Source organism: Cavia porcellus, unplaced genomic scaffold (genome assembly GCF_034190915.1).
Source record: "Cavia porcellus strain 051 isolate PalLab524CR breed Dunkin Hartley unplaced genomic scaffold, mCavPor4.1 scaffold_23, whole genome shotgun sequence".
Taxonomy (NCBI): Eukaryota; Metazoa; Chordata; class Mammalia; order Rodentia; family Caviidae; genus Cavia; species Cavia porcellus.
In genome coordinates this window covers 33,852,616-33,877,162 of record NW_026947506.1, presented here as the reverse complement: position 1 = coordinate 33,877,162, position 24,547 = coordinate 33,852,616, and the positions used below count along the sequence as shown (strand labels likewise).

General features: G+C 37.1%; 1 protein-coding gene across 2 annotated transcripts in view; it reads right to left on the bottom strand.

Annotated features, from left to right (window-relative positions):
• Nucleotides 1-24,547, bottom strand: part of Sdk1 (sidekick cell adhesion molecule 1) — an 892,505-nt gene that overhangs the window by 350,813 nt on the left and 517,145 nt on the right. For both annotated transcript variants that reach the window (XM_063234098.1, XM_063234100.1), the window contains one exon: nt 7,890-8,023. In XM_063234098.1, coding sequence (XP_063090168.1) covers nt 7,890-8,023 — 134 coding nt within the window. The remainder of the gene's footprint in view (nt 1-7,889; nt 8,024-24,547) is intronic.

The window sequence follows — 24,547 nt, the reverse complement described above, 5'->3', positions numbered from 1 at the left end:
GACTCTAGTGTCACCTTTACGACACCTCTGAGCCATACCAGTACACAGTGTGTACCCAGGTTGGGTACCAGAGCACAGTGTGTACCCAAACATGTCTTACTGAGGGCTTCAAGGCTGGCACACTGATCACTTGGAATGAATGTTTACCAGGAGGGGTTCTGGTATCAAAACAGAAGGCCTACTGCTTTATAAATGAAAGCAGGTACCCTTGCAGCTATAGTATGGAAGAAGTCTAAGAATTTCAAACAGGGTGCTGGCTGGCAGATGCCCCTTTTCAGTCTCACCTTCCCCTAGGCAGCTGGACACCAAGAGCACACCAGCTGCTGGGAGAATGTACCATTCTCCTTGCAAAGGAGACACCAGGGATTGGGGTCACGTAAACCTAATTGGAGTCTTCCGGTCCTCCTTTACTATCCTTGAGACTGGGTCAGCATCCTCAGCACTCAAGACCTGCATATGTTTGGGTGGGAAATGGAGCTGATCACTGATTCCAGAGCTAAGGAAAATACACATGAACACATCTGCCTGGTACTCAAGGAGAACCAGTGCCTTCCTCTACCTATGCCCTTGGAGAATCATTTAATAGTAGTTTATAAATTATCACCACATCTGAATACAGCTTAGAACAAATTTTGCTCCCTTGATCACCCGAAATATTTTTGTAAAACTATGTATCTTTTCCATATTTTGGGTTGGTATGTAAAATTTTTCATCATAAATCGGAACGACTCCAAATAATGTACTTCCAATGTATTTTAGTATCCTAATATTCTAGTGTATTTTAATAAAATAAAACAACTGCTTCACTCTTTAATATGTATTCAAGAGAATCAAAATATTTGATAAAACATATTTAGAGACCGAATACACATCATCACCCACTTAAAAATATATAAACAAGCTCAAATTTCTAATAGTAAGAAATTTTACATCATTCTTTTCTTCCTGAACTTATTTTTTCATCCTTCTCCTTTATTATAAACATTTACTGGGTAAAAGTATTTTATTGTTCACCTTATCTAGCTTCTGAAAAAATATATACATAAATTAAAATTTTACCCAGGGAGCTTATGGCTTTGTTCCAAAAAGACCTCCTCTTGCACTGAGTTATTGTTATAGTTATCATTGGCACTTAATCAAAAAATGCATTACAAATTTTGATGAATAGTTTATATATTTTGAAAAGCTAGATCTGTGAAGTTTAACACCAATTTGAGTTGTACTTTTATTTTTATAGATATAACCACTATGAAATTTTGTTCACATAAAGCTATGAGAATGGAAGAAATTTTGGTATTGAAATCTGTATGTTCTTTAAACTGGAATTATAGATCAAAAGCCATAGAATCCAGTAATAGAGTCTTTTTACTAATCAATGGTAAACCAATCCAAAATCTCAGCACTTAGCCTGCAAAGATCTATTTCCTACTCCTAAAGACCAGTTGTGCTGGGAATCCTACAAGGTCACTATCTAAGAGCTGAGTTTCATACATAGGCTGCTTCCTTTTTGTGTTCTACCATCTTGATATGTAGCCTGGCCACAGCTGTGTCTGTAGGAAAGGGCCCAAAGTGGACCTTCTGGCTCTTAAATGCCTCACCTGAAAGTGGCATAGTATATTCCACTCACTGGGCCCCCAACCTACAAAGGAGCTGGAATGCCTTTCTGTCCTGAGAGCATGGGTACTCTATCATAGTTAGCAATCATCAAAAATATTCATGATGAAATGTCAAATGACAGTGCCCTTGGTTCCCACCTCATTTTGTAGACAATAGAGAACTGAAAATACCTGGTTTATAAAATATTTTATTTTCCAGTTTTTAGAGTCCTTCACTTCCTTAATTTAAAGATGACTATTTAGAATTTTTTCTTGGACCCTGGGCATCATGCTCTCACATAATATCCACATTAAAATGCAGAACAATGACATATAAGCCTTCTTTCTGGCACATAAAGGGAAGGGCCAAATGAGAACAGTCACCTGGGTCTCAGGTATCACAACAGACCCTGTTTTAGAAAAGTATAAGAAAGAACTGGGAAGATTTCCTGAGAATTCCATATTTGCTTGCCTCCTGGAGATCTTTGTGTACTCCAAGTAACACAATCTCCTAGGAAGATCTTTGCTTTAGGAGACAAAGGATATTGAGATATCCTAAATTTCTTTACAATTCAGGAAAAATACAATCTATGATTTAGCCTGATTCTCTAAGACATATCCATGGTAAAGTGAAGATGAAATGAATCACACAAGCAAAAAAGATACCCTGGGGATAAAAAGAGGTGGAATATGGGGGAGACAGTAGGAGGTGATAACAAAAATAAACTAGTCTTTCCTTGTGAGGCTGGAGAAGACATTTATGGTCTCATCTTTTAAATCACTTGAGGTCTTTTTGTTTGTTAGTGAGGTCTTGCTGAAAGCCACTAGCTGCCATATATTTTAACTTCATTCATCAATGCAATATACACATGCTTTGGGTTCATAAATAAAGTGTAAAGATTGGTATTTTATTTACCTATAATTGAAAAATAAGAAAAAGTAAGACTTCACGTTACTGAACTTGCAAATCAAATCTACTTCATTAGGTGGTCCATGTCATACTCCATATGGAAGCTATCCCAAGGGGCAACCTGAAAATTCTTAACCATTGAGGGGTGGACACAATGTCCACACTTGTCTATCTGCTTTCAGAATTTCCCAATAGGCTTTACTTTTGACTGGAGAAATGGGTTTGTTTAATTGTGCATTCAATTTGATTCAAATTAATTCTGAGTGGATAATTGGATAATGAAAGTACTGTATTTCTGTGAGGAAATCGCAGATGTGAGTCACTTATGACATCAGCACAAGTGAGAAGGACAAATAGCAGCATTGGCTCTTGTGTGGTTAGCATGAGCCATGCTCCCAGGAAACATGACTTTCTGCAACCATATGTCATAAGAATTTGGTTAAAAACCTAAACATTATCAGGAAGGTCAAGCAAAATGAAGATTTCTATTACATGGTACCTACTGTATCAGGAGATACCAATTAAGAAGAGAATAAGACTTTCATGATGAAGAAGCCAGTTAACATTGTTTAATTCACTTTTATCTCTTTTGTATGATACTTAATACTTGTGACTTACAAATAACTAAGTAACCCTACAATGAGTCAATTCTCAGAGCTTATTTTTCATATGCAATCTACAAAATTGCTCTGCAGACCAGAGCCTGGCCTTGTCTCTAGTGACTCCAGGAACCTGGGGCCAACTCTTGCCTCATACTTCCTTACATACCTACTAAACAGGCCCAACACATGGCTTCCTATCAGTGTTGTGGCACTAAAGTATCATGCAACCTATAGAGCGGCAGCTTGAGTCTAAGTTGCTTAGTTGCTAAATTGGATCCTATCTCCAGATTGGTTTTGAGTAAGACTATATTTCAGATGGTTCCTACTGCATTAGGAATCCAATGAATGTATATCAGGGTCCATTTAAAAGGCTTATGCCTTCTCTCTTCTTTCCCTTTAATGTGAAAGCCATAGGAATATAAAATAAAATTTTATCCAGGCACACAAAAGTCATGTTTTACAGGGCAGCCCTCTTAGATGACTGTGCAAAGACATTATTCTCAGGAATTCACTTTCAACTACTAACTATATATGAGGTCTGCAGTTAAATTAGCATTATAGAGGACAAAAGAATGTTAAGTGGTCTTCAGAATTAAAAGCAAGAGTTTGTCAGCCTGAGGAGGATCAGCCGGAATGATATCCTATCTGCAAATGTTGTTTGAAGAGCAGACATTAAAATGAAAGAGGTGAAAAAAGCAAGAAGGAGAGAGGCAGTCATTTCTTTTTTAATCTAAGCTTCATCCTTGGTAGAGAATCTCATTACCCTGGACATTTTGAATATTGAATCAGAACTGATGATGTGTCTGATGTATGTACAATGACATTTAAGCAATGATTGATTAATTGCTGTATGAATGCTTCTCATCTCCTAATGATAGAGGTTTTTTTCCAAGAAGAAACTTCCAATACACGTGAATTCAATTCAAAAGATCTGATCCAGAAAAGTTAACTGAATGTAAAATCTTCAAAGTGGGAGCCAAAAAAGGTTGACAGGTTTATAAAGCTTGCCTGGGTTTGACCTCAGAATGGAAATGTCTACTCTCAGGCAAGTTTGGCCCATTCTTTTTTGGTGTGCACCTGAGCTGTGTGAGCTAGCTATGAAAAATTCATACAGGATGCTTTGGCGGTCCCACCTATGTCCTTAACATCTGCTGGCTTCACATCACATTAGAACTTCAAAGGGAATCCGACCCTGCAAAGGCAGCAAGCATTCCTTTCCCTGCAAGCAAAGGATGGAGAGAGCAGGGACTATTCCTTCCCGACAGGGTCACCTAACACCACCTGGGCTGCAGTTTATCTTATTAACCACAAAAACAGGGAGAGGTGTTGAGATATAATGACACCATCTACTAAACACACACACAGAACAGCAGGTGGTACAGTTATAGGACTGCATCTCCTGCTAACATTTGTGCAATTTAAAAATTTATTTTTATCCATATTTTCTTAAATTTTTGCTTCCCATAAGTTTCAGTCTAGCCAAAATATTCAGCAACTGGAAAGGTGCTGAGGTTTTTGAATTCTCAGCTACACAGTTCAGGAAACTCCTTTTCTCTAGTTGGGAGAGTGACAGTGCATCACTCAGTTAGGTGCTCTGAGACAAAGCTGGCCCTTGGCCACTACTGTACTCAGAGGCTGGATTGTCCTTGTAAGGGAAACAAGAGGTAAGGCCAGTGACACTCCACTTTAAAATTAATTACAGTGGAATCCACCATGAATTTGATTTCCAGCACTCTGGTACCCTGATCACAGCCAATACACAAAGGTCCTCTACTTTATTCTCCTGGCACCAAGGAAAAAATTATCCTCGTTAAATGATAATTGGATATAATGTCTTTTGATTTTTCAGAAATGCTGGCTGGCAAGATTTTTTAAATTTTCATCAAACTTGTTGATGTTTTTACAAAAACCCACCTCGGTGGGGTCGGGGGAGCTGTCTAAGGCCATGGACACAGTAGGTCTTGCTTCAGCGTGCCAGGGTTCTGAGAACACCTAATTTCACAATGGATCAGGGAGCTGATAGCCTCGCAGGATGCTTCCACACTCAAACAAGTTGCACGCCAGAGCACAGCCACATTTCAACACAAAACTCTGAGGGCTTTTGTAGGTTTTTCAAGACTTCTGATCTTTAGAGGTTTTCAAAATAGAACTTTCAGTTGGGAAATGCATAATTAGTACACTTAACATTTAGCTAAATCCAATATGTCACAGGAAGGTTCTCTGAAGAATTAAAATAAAGTATTTCAACCATCTTCTCAGATTGTATGTGGTCTTGATAAAAAGCAAAGAATATACACAGAAACAAAAATGTAGATTTTTTTTCTCCTAAGCTTTAAAATATGTCCATATCATCAACCTCATTGTGGTTTACCTTTTACACATTTTACCTGGTGCCAATAAAAAGATAAAAATATATGAGAGAAGAAAATGTAGACAGTCAATTATAATATTTATGAGCAGCTTTCAATACAACTTTTGTTTGGGGTAGAAACTGAAATTATTGAAAAAATTTACATAACCAATTATCTAATACCACAATGTTGCATTCATATGGGAAATTCCAAACTCAGTGTACTAGGCTTCGTTTTCTACTGGCCATCAGAATAGCTTATAGGAAACTACTATGTGCAAACCAATTTATAACTTTGTGGTGCTAAAATCCAGTGAACCAGAATTTTTGTGGAATTATTTTCTTCCCCTCCTCTAACCAACTAAGCTAATTCCCTTGTTTCTGACCCAGAATTCCTCCATATTTAACTATTATTACCCTATTTATATCACAATTGAGTACAAATGAGATTTGCTAGATAGTATAAATGGCTCTAGTTGTAAAATTTGGAAATCATTAAAAATAACCACAATTACTTGATCATACAATTTACATCCTTTGTTATCTCTGTTGAAAATACCTTGATAAATCATATTCATTTTAACTACAATTCTTATTCAGGTAGTCCTCTAAACTGCAAGGCATCATGTTCTGGATTTTGAGAGCTCTCCATCTCATCATGGGGCGTAACTCTCCAAAGCATTGAAAGGTCTTGCTAAACCTGAATCTGCCCAATTTGTGGTCTGGACAGTAGAATTCAATCCCTTGGAATGAAGGAGCTGCTGACAGGATGACAGCATAGCACAGCAGTACTGATCAGTTATTTACAGGATGTATGGGGCAAGTGAGGATGAGGATGCACTCAGTTAATCCACACAATCCAGCATTCATTGTTTGCTACAAACCTTCACCCTGAACCAGGGCAACTGTCCCAAGGAACCACTTCAAGCAACACTACTATTCTGTCCCAACACTTTCTAAACTGCCTGAAGGGAAAACCATCCCTTAAAGTTTTCCAAAAGATGAAATTCATTACAAAGACAAGTCAATATAATTCACTGTCATATGATGTGACATAATATTTTGAAATTTACCATCAACCATGACTATTTTCCAATTGTATTTTCTCAATAGCACACCTGCATTTTATTCTACAAAGCACTAAGCTGCCAATATTTGACAACACGCCCTCTAATATACATATTTCAATCTAGAATAGTCCGGGGTTCTTGAAACAGGAGGTGGCTAAGGAAAAGGCTGAAGAAGAGAGACCTGGCCCACCTCAGAGCCTGCTTTCTTGGCGAGATCTGAGTCAAGGTAAACCAGGAAACAGCTGGTAAAAAGGGGGAGTCCACCTTGGATCTGCCTTCTGTAACTAGATGCATCTTCTGAGTTAAATATTAGTGTAGGATCAAACACAATGGGAAAAAGTAACCAGGTAGCTTTTCTTATAGATAATAAGCCCTTGAGCATGCAACAAGTGGTATTCTGCAACTCTTTCCTGACCCTTAATACCATGTTATTGACTAGGCAGACTTGATGTTCCTGTGGGTTTTGGACATCCTGACAGTTCTTCCAAAGCCCATAAAAAAGTCAAAACTGCCACCATTCACGGAGGGGTGGAAGCTACTCATTGGCAGAAATTATACCTCAGACCAAATCCTCAATCCCATCTCAAATCCTAAAGTTTAAAATGCACAACACCAAACCCCTCAGTCCTGTAGGTGCTTCTCATTGGCCTGTTCCCACCCTATGGGGTGTATCGTGTCTTTTCTCTTTCAGATAAATCACTGATCCTAGGGTGTCCTCCTCAGTTCTTTGTTTAGGATGCTAAGAACCTGGAGACGACTCCCAATCTAGTAATATTCTTGTTTTTGGATATTTGTCTCTTCTCTAAAAATTCCCTTGCACTGGTAGGATTTCAAAGACCAAACATTTAGTATCATCAGACTAAAATGGACCATCCTTACCACTACATTTGTATGTATTTTCTTAATGATTCAGGTTTTTAGTTAAATCATGCAGCAAAAATAATCAACTAACTATAGTTAAATACTGCTCATTTTACCATGGCTTTACATATGTACATATTCTTATTTTTAGTAAAATAACATAGTAAGTCTCAAACAAGGTTCATAGAAACAATTCATGAAAGTCAAATGATTTTCTTGTTAAAAACAATACACATTAACAATGTACAAAAGAAATGTTTTAAACTCACAGAACAAATAAGAACTTGCATTTAATAAATATCAGGTAGATTCTTATTTTCTGCAAACTGTTTCAAAAGAAGCAACAGCCCTGAAGCTCTGCAAGCCATTGACACTGGGCCCATATTAAGCCATAACTACTATACCAAAGAAAGCGGATTCACTGCAAAATCAGAAAATGCTTATTAATTACAAAAAGACTGTCTTTCTTTCACAATTATTATTTGGAGTGTCCAGACTCACTTGCTATGCTCAGATGAATGAAGGGGCTTGTCTTGTTTTCCCCATTCCGCTCGTTGACGGCCTGCACGTAGTAAGCCCCAGCATCACTCGCTGTTGTGGAAAGGATCACCAGCTGATTCTCTAGTGTGATGGCTCTGTTTCAGAGAAGCAGAAGATACAGTCAAAACTGCTCCAGGGAACTCCTCATTTATAAAACAAAATTAATTTATTAGGCAAACTATACAGAAATGCCTGGAATTTTTGTTGCTTTCTTTTTTTTTTTACAATCTGAAGAACAGAAACAATGGATAGGCCAACTTTAAGACAAAATTAATTTATTAGGCAAACTATGCAGGAGTACCTGGAGTGTTCTTTTTGTTTTGTTTATCTTAAGAACAGAAAACAATGGACAGGTCAACTTTAAGAATGTGGTGAAGGCTTGGCATGGTGGTGCAAGCCTGTAATCCCAGCACTCAGGAGGCTGGCTGAGGCAGGAGGATCATTGCAAGTTTGAGACCAGTTTGGGCTACAAAGTGAGCCCAAGGCCAGCCTGAACTACATAAGGAGACCCCCATCTCAAACCGGAAGGAGGAGGGGGGTGGGGGAGGGAGAAGGAGAGGGAGAAGATAAGCAGGGGAGCAGGGGGAGGAAGGAAAGGAAAAGGAGGAGAGGGGGGAGGAGGGTTTGGAGGAGAAAGGAGGAAGGGGGAATGGGAGGGGGAGGGAAAGGAGGAGGATGATGAGGACAAGGAGTCAGACAACCATGCCAACCAGTGGGGGCAAAGCCAGGGGCCGAGGGACACCATCACTGCACATCACTAAAATAGGTTCTTTTCCTAAATCATAGTTATCAGTACTGAAAATTGAGATGAATGCATTTAAATATTTTATTTTCATTTTAAAAATTAGTTTCCTTTGTAAAAGTCCTCTGTTTAGGAAGATTTGGATAAAAAATCTTTTTCTAGGGAATTAATTTTTTAGTAAACATTCTCCAAAGATTTAGCATTTTTACAGTGCCTTTTTTAGTAATAAAGTTTCTTTTATGAAGATCGATTTAAACAAGTAGAGAAATTAAAAACAAAGAAAAAGAGCTTAAAATAAAACCCTAATAGATGTAAAACTTAGTATTTTTATTTTTATGTGCCTTTAAATTTTCAATACTCTTGAAACAATGTGATAAATAATACAGAGAATTAGTGGACATTTTAAAAGACTAATTCTGAGAATTAATAGGCATATTTGAAATCACTATTATAAAAATCAAATGTTAAAGCCAAAGTTATGTATCTAGTTTTAAAATTATACTATTAAATGTGTAACTTCATGTGTAGTAAATATTCATATTTAATTTTAGGTGCCAGTATAACATATACTAAAATAAAATGGAACAATTTCTGTGGTTCTATAAAAGAACCTATAAAGGAGTCATAAATAATTAGAGTAAAATTCTTTTGAAATATTTTTATGCATCTAAAAACTGAAAACTTCCTAATAGGGAAATTTTCTTAAATAAGACATGAAATAAGTTAGCTATAGACCTAAAATGTATTATGTCCTATGGGAACCCTGAGTGAACAGTCATTTCTTAGGATAATTTTATACAATGCATAAAAACCAAGGATTTTTGAAAAAGCTGTCCAAAGGGAAAGCTTGCTATTAAACCAAATTCTTCATGAGAGGTCACTTGGTTGGCATGGCTGTCTGACTCTGGAAGCGCTCTGATGAGGATCAGAAAACAGACATACAACATTCTTCCCTGTGGAGGGACTGTCCTTTAGTGACAGTTCCCTTTAGAATGCCACATCTCACTCACTGCATCTCTGTGTTTGGGAAATAAGAGTATAGACTAAAAGATCCTTTGGTGTTTCAAGACTATATTTCACCCAGCATACCCAATTCACCAGGCAGAGAATTTGCACAGATTTACATTTTTATTTTTTAGTGATGTGCAGTGACCATGTTGCCTCAGCCCCACAAAGCTACAATGGAAGTGGCTGTCTGTTCTAGTAGCAGGCTTGGATTGTGGTCATTTTGTCCCAGGTAATAATGGAGGCAATTTTATGGCCTTGAGGGAAACAACCTCAGCATGAAGCTGACAATACTGGTATCAGAGAATGTGAAGTACTTCGGTCTTTGATAATCAATGAAACATCCATCCTGCAGTTCACCCTATCTCTTATGTTCTATTTCATCATATAATACATATCAGCCATGTTCAAATTTGCTCGAGTCAAAGTTTCTGCTACCAGATAACAACAGCATGTTGATACAGATTCAAAAAGCCTGCTTAATAACATTCATGTAGGATTTTTTAAAAAAGTGTGTTCTATGCATAGACAAAATTCCACGTATGACTTTTTACGTGTGTACATACATAAACGGTAACAGAGCTTGGTTTCTGAGTGGTAAGATTGCAAGTTATTTTCTTTTACATTCTGTATTTTAAAATACTTTCCATGTTGACAACAAACAACTATCAGTTTTGTTGTCAGAAGAACATGTTTTAAAGAAATGCAAGGGCATGCTAAGTAATTATGGTACTAAGGTTTAATACTTTCTCCATAATATAAAATGCTTGGCTTTATTAGAACATAATTCTAAAGCACTCATTTAAAACTTACATTGACTTTACAAGAAAATTATAGTATTCAGCCAAAGAGATTTTCTCTAGCTGTATTGAAATATACCTATGTATGGTTTTATATAAAATGATTTCCTTAGTCTTCTTCCATCTTACTTCTGCAATAAAAATAAAATCTTATAATTCTAACTTCTAAATCATTGAGTTAGTAGTAAAATAAAGGGGGAAAAAAAAACCTTAGGCCAATGTGAGTGAAATAAGATACAGCTCAGGAAAATAGATCTTGGGTTCATAGAGAATAAGTTAGAGGGTCTCTTTGGTACTATCTATAAACACAGGAAAGATTTTCAAAGGAGAGAAACCAGTCTATTGCCTTTAACAGCTGACTCACTAAGAAAGAAAATGCTGCAGGTCAGGAAAGGATTGTATTTCCATTAGGTACTTCCAAGTGCTTCTGGGCATTTTTTACTTGATTCCAATATGTTCACGAAGTATCAAACAAAATATTTCTCTTTCTTCAGAAAAGATGAAACTTGAGGCAGAAAGGACCTCTGTGTGGCTATGGACCATCAGCATTGATCAAAAATACCCTTAGGGAAAAATGGCCCTATAGGTAGATGTCTAAGCCTACCCCTTACAGTGTGTGGTAGGAAGGGCCAGCTTATTTGAGAATCTTGTAATACCTGCTGCTTTGGTTTAGAACCCAAATATTCTCTGAAACTGTCATGTGTTCAAAAGTGGGACGTTTGGAAAGTGACTGGATCATAGGAGCTCTATACTTGCTGTGGATCAATCCATGAATGAGTTCATAGCTGAATATGGTGTTAAAGGTGAGGCCTGGTTGAAAGAGGGTCATTAATGGTATGACTTGGAAGGGTATAGGAGAAACCAATCTATTGCCTTTAACAGCTGATACACTAAGGATTGAGTCTAGTTCCCTACTCTCTTTCTTTCTCTCTGTCTCTCTGTCTCTGTCTCTCTGTCTCTCTGTCTCTCTCTCTCTCTCTCTCTCTCTCTCTCTCTCTCTCTCTCTCTCTTTTTCTCTTGCCTCCTGGCTGCCATTAACAACTGTTTCCACCAAGGCCTTCCAGCATGATGCTTTTTCTGTTTTGGAGTCAGCTTGTCATGGACTTAACCTTTCAAAATCATTAATTAAAAAAAAACCTCTCCTCCTTTAAGTTGCAGGTATCAGTGCTGTGAAAAGTGACTAACACACCTGCCAACATCCAGGGGATGTAGTGTTCCCTATTCTACAGAAGATCATTTGTTTTCAGAGATGTGACACAGACAAAGTAATCTTAGAGAACTAGGTTTATGGTTAATAAAAACAGTCCAATAGGTGCCTTGTAGATACTTGAAAATGAAGACAGAAAGTAAGGGTATATATTCACAGAAACCAAATCAAAATACCTTTATTTACTATTTAGTAAGCAATTACTTGATACCTAGACCTGAGTCAGAGTGCAAGGGAATCCACTGTTTATGTTCCATGGAGCTTAGACTGGATTATTTATAAACTATGAGAAGTGACAGGAAGCTCTTTAAAAACCATCCCTCAAGAGTGTTTGTGAACCAATGGGAGGAGTTCCAGGAGATGTCCAAAAGCATTTTCATGTCCTGGAAGGTAACCCATCCTTTGGTCCATGAAAAGAAAAATCACCTTTGGTCACAAATAAATGTTTTGATGTCTGACACTTTTAACACTAACTGAGGTGGTAATATACACACTAATTTATACATTATGATAAAGATTCAGTAGTGCTGAATAAAATAAGAACTCTTCCCATAAAATACAAAAGCATAATGTAAGACTGCTGTTTTGGTCTTTCAAATGTTAAAGTAGAATTTGGTAAGTTTTGATTGACATTCAAGTATATTTAAAAAATCAGAGTACAGGAAAATGTAGCACATTAATTTTCAAATCCTTCAAAAAATTAAAATGTTTGAAATATTTATTTTCACTAAACAATTATTTCATGGATTGGTTCCAAGGTTTGGTATTCTGACTGTATCCTAACCTGTATCTCAAGTCTCACAGTTAAGTAGCAAGTTCAAAGCAGACAAGTTTGAATTAAAGAATTTGCCTTAGCTATATAATTACAAGAGCTAAACTTGCTTCTAAGCAGTTCTGGCAATCATGAGTCCCTGGATACTGGGTAAATGCTAAGAGTGACACATTTATTGAATCACGAGACAAACATTTGCTGCCCACCTCTGGCTCTGTGTAGAAGCAAGGAGGAAAAACTTGGGGAAACTTTTTTCTCAAAATTTAAAACCAGCAGAAGAAATGTTTTGGTTTGTGTTCATTGAATGACTGCATAAACCTCTAGCACAGGTCACAAGGAGTCCTGAGCAAGTGGTACTGTGATTTAGTTCCACTGTATACACCAAAGCATACATCTGGGGGGAAGAAGGCAGCCAGTAAATTTGCAAGATGTGGTTATGCAATGAAGGATATCCTGTACTTTCTAGAGAGGGAGGAGACTGGGGACAGTTTATATTATAGAGATCCACGCAAAGCAAAAATTCCAAGGTAGTTTACTACAGAACCTTTCCTGTGGCAGATGTAACTTTAAAATGCTCTACAGAGAAGATGCCTTATAATCCCTCCAGAACAACGTAACAATGGATAGGAAGTATCCTCATAAAGTTATCACAACATTTTGTGTTAATATACAGATTCCTTAAGAGATCACACAGTCTGCCCTGGATGGAGCAATGGAACTATAATCAGATCTGTGTCTGATTTATTCCGTTGGGGTCACCACTCAATTTTTGCACCTGTAAGATGGGGACAACAATACTAACATCCAAAAGGCCTTTGTGAAGTGTGAATCCAATAAGTGAAATCCATTAAATGTAGTGAGGATGAACAGCAAGCAACAAAACAATAGATGCAGTCAAATTTCCAGTGTGGGAGCTAAATGCTTTCTACAGCTTGAGTTAATAGACATCTGTACAAACAATGTTAGCTTCCTGAATTATCACATGAAAGTCACCAAATGACCAGGAAGCTTCTAACATTCAAAACACAGCCATCTGCTCAGGTATGAAGTGTAGTGACTCAGCAGAGAGACCTGTCCCTGTTGTCCTCAACCTGTGTTCATGTACACATATTATTCCTTTTCTCTAGGAAAGTCACTGCCTTGGATGAGGCATGGAAAAGGAGTAGATTTCAGGATAATTGTTGGTATAAAGGTAAAGAATTTATTTCATCAGGGTTTTCCACAAAACTTATATTTTTTATTTATAGCAGTATTTCTTAAGATTTCCAGCTAATTTAAAAAGCATGTTCTGTCCATTTGTATTTAGTTCACACTCATATTCAGAAGCCCTTTGTTATTTTGACTAATTATTCCAGGACAAGGCATAAATAAATGGCCATACCAAATTCCTGGTGTGGCTATCCACAAGAAAAAGGCAGGAATGAATAATAATTATACAAAGCTAAGACCTACACATATAAACTTTTACCAAAGCAATTTTTCCTGCTAAATAAAAAGAATTAGAAAAAAAGACATAAGACTTAATCAAAATGTGTGGAATACGTGTTTTAAGATCTTTTTAAATAATATAGTACAGCCAGAGCATAAATGCACTCAAACTAGAAACTATTAAAAATAGATGGCAGACATGTACAAGGCAGAAGGCACCAACATGAACTTCTCTGCATGGGTCATTCCTGAGCCTTACTCTTCTTGCAATACTCTGCAAACAGACAAAGCTGAGCTCATTCATTTGATACAAGGATAAAGTAAAAACAATAGAGAACTGGACCACAAATTAAATGAATGTGCTATGGCTAAGCAAGACACTTTTCACCAAGTTGACAAAAGATCAAGAATAGTGCTGCTGCCGACCTAAAGGATTTGAGTAGTCACGAACAAGAGTGTATGGCTGTTCACCCCTGCACCCCTGGCAAATGGAGCTATCTGGGCACTCATTGACATTGAAAACTGAGGAGAGAAAGCTGGAGGTATAAAAATGCACACTTCCAGCCACAGTTTTCCCCACATTATTCTTTCTTCACACCAAGACATCCAAGAGCCTTTCTTCCCTGTGCCGACGAAGGTGCATGGGCAGACCACTTGACCTGAGCTCCATGGGATCCTCTTGGCATAGGTTTATGTCTCCATGGCAGGATCAAGCATTGGGAGCAGCAGCGATAAATGAGTCAGCTCTTCTCTAAAAGCAAATAATCACGGAGGAATACTCGAAAATTACAAGCAGAGCAAATTGCTTTTTTGAATGTTCTCCACCTTTCACGTCTGTCTCTGCATTAGCTCCTCTTTGAAGGAGCATAATTATTGCCAAGAGTTCAGTCTTTTATTAAACTCTTTTTGATTACTAAGTGACAAAGCTGTGCCCAAGAGATGGGAGCACCTGTGATGGCTGAGACCAACTTGTGCCTCCAGTGTGACAGCTGATCTCAGAGACAGGGGGGCCTTTGAATGCCTCCTGGAGAACCAGGGCTCCCAAGCTGCAACGAGACCGCATCATCCTCTACATAAAACTCCTGTCAATAGGAGAGATGGAAATAAACCTAGAAGAAAGCCCTATTTTCTTTCAGCAATGTTTTTGTTCCTGGAAGCCACCACAGTAGGCAAAGCATGTGTGTAAATAGAGTGGCTGTTGGGCTCTCTGCTCTATCACACCACCTGCCAGAACCTTCACTCCTTGGACACTGTCCTGGCAAACAAGTGAGGGGCAATGGTAGAAGCATCCAAGGGAGAAAAGCTAATTATGCAAAAGGCTTGGGGTTATTTAAAATCCTGGACTCTATATTTGATCTGCAGGAAGACTCGCCAAGTGTTGTAAGTAGAATGAATTTCCCTTGCACAGAGTAGAGCAGCCCCTTCTGCAGACTGGGCTGGGAACAGCGGGCCCTGTGGTATCTACACCTGTACTGGGACTGTTCCCAACGTGCTGATATGTGAATGAAGTTGAGCCATTAGCCAGGGCAGAAAGAAGATACCAGTGAGTGTTCCTTTTCAGAGTCTGGAGAGACTTCCTAGCATATGACTAACGCCCTGAGTCCATTTGTTTTGGGCCCATCTCCCCAAGTCCTAATTTTCCAGTTGCTTTGCTCAGAAGAAGCACCAGACTTTCTCCCTTTTAACCGTTCTCAATCACCCTCTGCTCTGCACTCCTCATGGTAATGACAGGAAGAAGCCTCCCTGGGCATTTCCAAAGGGCCTTCTAAGGGACGGGAAACCCATATATTCTCTAGTCCCTCCTCATAGAAGTGCCACAAGTACCTGTATTCCCAAACAGCAGCCAGTTGCTGACACTGAGAGTCTGGATTCAGGGCAGCTACATAGTGGTTTATTTGCTAATGCTTCTCAGCCACATGACATTGTAACCCTGATCAAGCTGCTCAGGTAGTGACACTAATCCTCAGATCCTTGTCTTTGGAATGGGATAATGCTACCCATCTTTTACATGAAATAATGTTTAAAAAACAATTTATACATCCAGAATACACTCAAAATACAGCCAACCTGCTGGCTACTGTTGCTGTCTCCTCAGTAGGGAACTGAGGCTTAAAGGTAAAGGACCCCACTCTCCTACCAGAAGGTGAAGAGCAAAGACTGGGATCCAGTCCTTGCCCTAAATGTATTTTCCTTTCAAGTCTCTTATTCTTAGTTTATGCCACCTTTCCTGTCCCTAGTCCAGGTAAACCAGATGGCAGGAATAACATACTTTCCAAACCTTGTCCTGCTGCATCTTGGGATACCTCCTTCCCTGACTCTCCAGGGCTCCCCTAGTGCCTGGATAATATACAGGTGATGAGGATGAAACAGGCAGGGGTGAGTGCTATACTACTGGCCCTAAGAAACAGGGATGCCATAACTGAAGTCCCAGATGCCAGATCTCAGTGGGAGCTCTCATGCTAGGCAGGTAAGCTGGAGCTGAGATCTCAGAGAAATCTCCCTTTACATATCACCTATGTAAGTTGGGGTTAAAGATTTCTAATCTGACAGAACCCCAGTGTCAGGCCTTCTTAGTTTCTTTCATAGAATTTTTTTCTCCACTAGGTAACAGCCATGTGCCCATTTAACAAGAAGTAGAAACAAAAACCCTAATTTCAGTAGCTGGAGAGTATGAAAACTTTTTTTTGCTTTGGAGATATGGTATATTTTTTTCTCAAGAGCCATGACTTTGGATTCTCCCAGGAAAAGCTTTATAAAATCCCTTGTTTTGAATATTTAGGATGAGTCTAAAATAAGAAAATAAGCAGGCCACTTCAGGTTTGTTAGAGTGAATGATGATATGCCCCCAATACACACACACACACACACACACACACACACACACACACACACACACACAATTTACAAAAGACCCTTTTGAAAAAGTCTAGGCATACTGCACACATTATTAATCATGACAATGCACCTGTGAGAAATAGGCAGCAGGTATATTTAGGTGACATCATCCTTCATGCTAACTACTCTACATGAAAATAAAAACAGGGGAAGTGGATAAAAATAGGATAAAAGGCATTGTACAGTTTTCTCCAACTGTCTCCACTTCTTGCATTTTTGATAATCATGCTGTTAATTTCCTTGATGAACATAACACAGTAACATCAAACAGTATCACTTCTACTTGTCTTCTTAGAGAATAACAGTGGTGTCCCTTATGTTGTGATGTATTTATTATTCTTAGTCTCATAGTTTTCAACAAGCATTTTATATTTGCCACAAGCAGCATTTAACTAGCCACCCAAACCAAAATGGCTACAATGGACTAAGTACTAAATTCTGAACAGGATAAAAGGCCAGAAATTTTCATTATTTCATTTACTCATTGATAAACAAGTATTGAACAGTTATTGGAGGATACAGATAAGTAAGTGTCAAGGGACTAGACAATCGTCAGAATCCAATGGGGAACTTGTGGTTAATGGTGATCGCTCTGATCCTCCATGCCCAGACTGTGGTCTTGAAATGCCATTTACTATGAAAAGGAAGAAAGGCTTTTGGGAGAAATTCTTAAGGATACATCTGGAGCACAAAATGTACAGATGACACTCAAACTTCTTGTAGCACATAGTGAGAAAGTAAAGATTAATTCATGGCAAATAGACTCAAGAATCAACCTGAAATAGCACCTGCCTGGCAAGCACAAAGTCCTGAGTTCAATTCCTGGTACCAAAAAAAAAAAAAAAAAAAAAAATCAACCTGAAAAAGCTCCCTGAAAAAACAGGGACACTTTGAGTACCACTATGAAGGCATACAAGTCAGAAAGGAAGAAGTAAAACTGTCTCTACTTTCAGATAACATAGTGTCTATAGCAAATACCAAGAAATCTAAAAAACAACAATGCACCAACTCATAGAACCAATAATCTTTAGCAAGGGCTTCAAGATACAATTTTTTCCTGCTTCCCTCTCTCCCTCTTTCTCTTCTTCCCTCCTTCCTCTTATAGCTTAAATAGTGTAAATTTACTTTTAAAATATCAAATATATGTTATGGTTGATATATTATGTTAACTTGAGAAGTTTAGAAATTTAACTTCTCAAGAGACTCGGCAGGGAGTTAAGATCTTTACTTTGTAAATATCCTCAGCCTGTGTAAGAGGAGGGCACAGAGGTGGTATGAGTGCTATACACACCAGGGGTATAGGGGAAGTGGTGGTAGCTTGCTTACAATATAAGGGAGAAGAGACTTGTTTTTCCCCTTCATTTGCTCTGGTTGCTTTTGCTAGCTGCTCCTTGAAGTGTTACCCCAGAGCCATGCCATCTTACCTTGGAGTCAGCTAATTATGGATTGAAACTTCCACAAACTGTGAGCTAAATAAATCTTTCCTTTCTTCATTTTGGGTGTTAGGTATTTTGTCCCAGCAATGAGAGAAAAGTAACCAAGACAATATTTATGATGTGCAAAATGGCACTTCAGTGTATACTTATATATTGAGAATGGGTAAATCAAGCTAATTGACATATGTGTTACTTTACATATTTATCTTGTGGTGAGAAAAATTATAATTTATTCTTAGCAATTTTCAAGTATATGATATATTATTATTAACTATAATCACTCTGATATTCAAAGATCTCTAGAATTATTCTTCTTGTCTAACTGAACTCTTATGTCCTTTGACCAATATCTCTCAGTCCTCTCTCTCTTCCCAATTCCATTTCCATATAACATCAGTGAATAAGTGAAAATCTAAATTAAAACCAAAATACCATTTATAATTTCTCAACAGAAATGTTTAGCTGAAAGTTGAGCAAATATGCACCGGACTTGTATGCCAAATATACTGCAAAAATATTGAGGAAAGAAAACAAAGCTCTAAATAAAAGGAGAGACGTACCAAGTTTGTGGATTAGGACACTCAAAAAAGTAAAACTACCAGTTTTTTCCAAACAATTCTGTAGGCTTTACTAAAATCTCAGTAAGGCTTATTTTAGACATAGCAAAAATTATTCTAAAGGAAATACGGAAAGGCAAGTGAATTAGAATAGTTAAAATAATTTTGAAAAGAAAAAGGATAAAGTAGAAGGATCATTCTACTAGATGCTGAGACTTATATAGCTCTTGAGGTCACACAGTGAGGCAATGGCAGATAGAAAGACACAGAATGGCACAGAATAAAGAACTCAAAACATGCAGAAAAAAGTATTATCAATTTATTTTTAGCAAACATTCAAAAATAAGTCAGTGAAGGAAAGAGAGTCTTCAAAAACAGCAAGGAGAAAACTGAACATTCTTTGGGAAAAAAACTAACCTCAGCCTAACTCCCATATGCTTCACACAAAATGAATTCATAATGGAGCCTAGTTTTATAATGGAGTTTTATAAAATATAAAACCATAAAATTTTCAGAAGACACTATGGAAGAAATTCTTTGGGACCTAAGGCTTGATATAAAGTTCTTAAATACAATACTAACAGCACAACTCTTGAATGGAAAAAATTAGTAAATTAGACATTGTCAAAATTATTTCTTAGTGAAAGCTGCTATAAAGGAGAAAATACAATTGCAGAATTGAGAAAATATATTTTGAACATAAGCCTGATAAAGGTTATATACCCAGAATATATAAAGAACTCTCAAACTCAACACTTACGGGGCCCCTAAATCATTCAGGAAATGGGCAAATGTTGATAATTAGTATCCCACCAAGGAGGCATATGAGCACAGAAAGACACTAACTGTTATCAACCATTAAAACTCAAGAAGGTATCACTATTACTACAAAAACTAAACAAAAAAATAGATGTGCAGAGAGACTAGATCGCTTATACACTGACAGGAAGTGGGAACAGTGGAGCCACTCTGGAAAAGAAAGATGCTAGACACATGCTTACCATCTGACCCTCAATGTCCATCTCTCCTGGACATTTATTACAAGAAATAAAACTTTATACCTACACCGAAACCCATATCAAAATGTTCATAGCCGCTTTATGTGCAATAATCCAAACCTGGACAAAATCCAGATGTTCCTTAATAGGTGAGGAGTTAACATCATGGTCATGCTGGGGAAAGCTGCATAACAATACAAAGAGCAAATTAGTGGTACACGCAGCTGGAAGAGATTCCAAGGGCATGAGGATGAGTGAAAAAGAACAATTTCAAAAGGCTATGTTTCATATGATTTGACTTATATAATACTCTCAAAGTGACAAAATTATAGAGATGAAACAGGTTGGTGGTGGCAGGATTGGAGTGTTGCAAGGGAGAACATTTGACTAATAAGCCTGTGGTGACAAGACAGCTCTGTATCTTGATTGAGGTGGTGGTCACACAACTCTCAGGACAGACACAGAACTATGCATGTAGTGTACCAATGTCAATCTCCTGGTCCCAATATTGGTCCACAATAAAATAAAATACAACATTTTGTTGGTAATATGTAGAACTTCTCTAAATAGTTTTTGCAACTTTCTGTGAATGTGTAATTACTTTAAAATAAAATATAAAAGGAAAAAGAAACAAACACCGACAGGGAAAAGTGCAAGAGTCCCACTGTGAAGTTAAACTAACTTAGAAATAGGAACCACCAACTGTCTAGGTCCTCCAGGAACACATCAGTCACTGCAGAAACTTCTAACTAGAGTCTTTAGGGAGATGTATTAGTGTTTGAGGAATGAATAACAGCAAAGGGTGGACCACATAAAGATGGAGGTTGAAGAATCTGGATAGAGCGCGACAAGCTTAGGACAAGATGTCAAAGATGGCCCAGAGGAAAGGGCAGAGAGATGGAGGAAGGAGGAGCTGGGAGCAGCACTGTCATCTGGACAGAGTTGCCAGCACTTCCTCAGATGTCCCTATGTGTGCAAGGACCCACAATTGACAGTACCGAGATCCCTTTCCTACCCTGTAAAGGTTGATGATATGAATGCTTAACCTTAAGAGCTGAGGAGGAAGGACAGAGATGGTGTGCTGACAATCTATGCTGAAAATAAATTACATGAATGAAGCCATAGAACTGAAAGAGCATGGCTGAGGCAAGTTGGTAAATTTAAAGAAAAAGATTAAGCAATTCAGGAGATTCTGGGGACACGGAACAGGAATTTATGCTTCTAATTATAACCTTGTAGTGACACTGAGAGAGAATTATATGTATTATGCTCCAAAGAAAAGTGGAAATGTAAGAAAAGTTTTCATTAAAGCTATCCTAAATAGGAAAAAATGCTAAGTTAATAAAATATTACTTTCACCAACAAAGAGTACTTATATGTAAAGTTAATTACACAAAATCTCATGAATTAAATAGTAATGTATCTTACTTTGTCATATGCATCTATGTCGTCCTTTATGCAAAAGCTGTCAGCTGGGTCTAGTAAGTTAAACTGTGCTTTGAAAGTTATTAAGAAAATAAAAGAACTTTGCTAAAAACTGCATTTCATTGTGCAAATATCTAAGTTTAAAGTATTTCTGTTAGAGTAAGGAGGAAAAGAAAAGAAAAGAAAAAGAAAAGAAAAGAAAAGAAAAGTTTAGAGGAAGTCAGGTCAGGCAGACCCAGGAATTGTGACAATAACAGGTCTGATATGTCAAACAGACTGGGCCAGTTCAATTGCATACCTGGTTTTCTGCACACGTCAGTTTCTGTGGGATGGGGTAACAAATCTAAAAGGGAACTAAAAGTGCTGCTGATGCAGGAAGATCTGTATGAGTAATTCAGATAAAAAATTCTGAATACTATTGTACTTTATAAATCATTTGGTTTGTGATGACAGAGAAAACAGTACTTAAAAAAATGAAAGATAGCTACTAATGTAGAGAGAGTATATCAATATGGCTAGAAATTTTCATTAATGAATAATGGAAATGAAGATACATGTATATGTCATTACTCAAATACTAAATTGACTGAGAACTGCTAATCAAGGTGTTTTTATTTTTCTTTTTTGTAGTAAGAAAACAGAATTGCCATGAACCCCTCTCCCCACTTTTAGGGCTAGAATTTATCCAACAGCATGCTAGGACCTAAAGTAGAATTCACACCACACCAAAGCCTCCTTCAGAAGAGTCAGGTGTTGGAAGCCAAACACATGTCCCTGCTATCAATTAAACAAAAGACATCTGGTTTCCATCGTGCATACTTGAAGGCTACAATGAAACCTGTGCAGTGACCTAAATATTTTTGTGATTCTGTATACAGTATAGTGTATCTTATGGAGACAAGAAACCAAAACTTGACCTAGAAAAGGAACAAAAATGTAGAATAATAATATTTCAAAAGCATGAACCAAGTATTTGTTATAGTAACTTAGTCTGTAAATTAAAAAATACTTACCAAAAGCAAACAGTTGCAAATTTATCATTTTGAAGAGCTTGTAAACTCAAGCTAGGGTAGAAAAGAGTTAAATAAGCTCATATATATCAATTTTAGAATAAATGGTATCTATTCATATGCTGTTGGTGTAAGAAACCAGAATGGGTCTTCAGAAAATAATTGGAAAATGGAAAGGTATGTCACAGTTTTAGATAGGAGAATTACTGTATAATAAAGATATTTTTTTCCAGATTTAGTGGCAAGATTTAACAGAATTCTAAAGTACATCCTGATTGAACTTTCTGAATGTGGAAAATATTTTGAAGATTATAAGAAGAATAAAATAAGTAATAAAAGCCCCAAACTTGCTTTGGAAATGAAAATAAATACAAGGGGCTTATCATGCCAGTTATGAAATGGCACAAAACCCATACTGGCATAAATAACAATTGAGCAATACAGTATTGAAGGAAAACGGATGAAATTTGCTTATAGGAGAATTCCAATTAATAAATGTAGAGGAATGAGGGGAATGGGAAAATGACTATTAGATATCCATAGAAATAGCTATTGTAGGCAAGATTCACTGATGAATGCTAAAATGAGCAGAAAAAACTTTGAAAGGAGAAACAGAACATTTTCATAACCTCAAAATATTTATTAGCTTTCAGAATTTGTTTAATGAATGTCCAAATATTTGGAGCTTGATTATCCTCCCTTTGAATATGGGCTTGACTGACTTGCTGATGTCTAAGCACAGGGTGTGGACAGAGCAAGTACAGAAGCAAAAGTAGTCACGTAGAGGGTGGACTTTGTGGGACTCTTCCCCAGATCCACAACCCCAGCTGATACTCTATGAGAGAGTATCAGACAAACCCACGTGAGGAACTTAGAGAAAAATAACTCATTAATAATGTTCAAGAGTATCAAAGCCACGACCAAGGAAAGACAAAGACCTGTCTCACACTGGGGAGCCCTAGGAGACATGATGGCTAAATGAAGATGGGATCCTGAGTGGGAGAAAAGCATTAGGAGGAAGATTGGGAAAGTCAGAAAACTAGTTCAGCAAACAGTGCTGCACCAATATAAACTTAGCTGTGATCAAGGTATCTGATCATGTAAAAGGTTAACATGAAGACAATCTAGGTGAAGTGAATGCCAAAATTCTCCTGCAATTATTTTATAAATCTAAAATTATTTCAAAATAAAAGTTTTTTTAAAAAGAGTGAACAAAGTTCAACAACAAAAAAAGTTGACACCTGTACAGAATATAGAACCACCAGACAGACCACTATAGGTATATATGACTAGTATGTAATAAAGAAAGGGATTTAAGTCAATAAGATAGGAATTAATAGTTCAAAACATCAAGAAACTATTGGCAAGCTATTGAAAAAAATTAGAACTTTACCTCATACCACACGGTGATATAAAATTTAATGGGAATTTCCTATGGAAAAGCAATTATAGAAAAGACTATAAATTATGACACAGACATTATGATATATTACATAATTACTTAGAAGAATGAGTAAGAGCTATATAAATAGGGCATCCAGTGATATTTTGTAGGTACCACTGTAAAGCAAAATACAGAAAAATGTATAAAATATGAACCAACTTTTTAAATGCTGGCAAAACAAAGTGTACACCTGTGATTAACTTGGAATCTAACTTTATAGTAAAATAAGAAAAGATATATATTAGGTTATTAATGTATGTCAGCAGTAAAAATAAAAAGTAAAGAAATGAAAAAGAAAAGATAAACTGTAGTAAAAGATGTATATGATGTTTATAACCATTTAAAATTATAATATAGACTAAATATAGTCTATTATAATATAGACTAAAGAAGTTAAAAATAAAAGATAAAATCAGAATTAAACAACAAAAATAAAATTTAGGGAAGTATGTAACTAAACACTAAATGTAAATTTACTTTTCTAAATGTAGAAATTATATAATAAAGAACAAAGGATGAGAATAGTAAATCACTACACACATTTAGGTTATTTAAAAGAAAAAGAAAACAAAAACAAAGTGAAAAATATGTAAAGCAAAATTTATTTAAAAACAAAATACATGTGTAGAAAATGTTCAACATAGTTATTCACAATAACAGTCATTTCTGCTGTCAAAACCAGACCAAAGCAATCCAAGTTCCATTAGATGTTGACTTGGACAAGGATGGCCAGGACAGAGATGGAAAGGAACTGCTACCAGACAGTGAAGCAAGGATGAGGCAGCAAGGATGTACCCAGACTGAGAGAAGAAGGGAAAAGAAGGAGGGGTCAGAGATGAGAGAAGCCTACATCAGACTGGAAGTACAAAGATAGGCCCCTGCCCTGAGCAACAGGCAAAC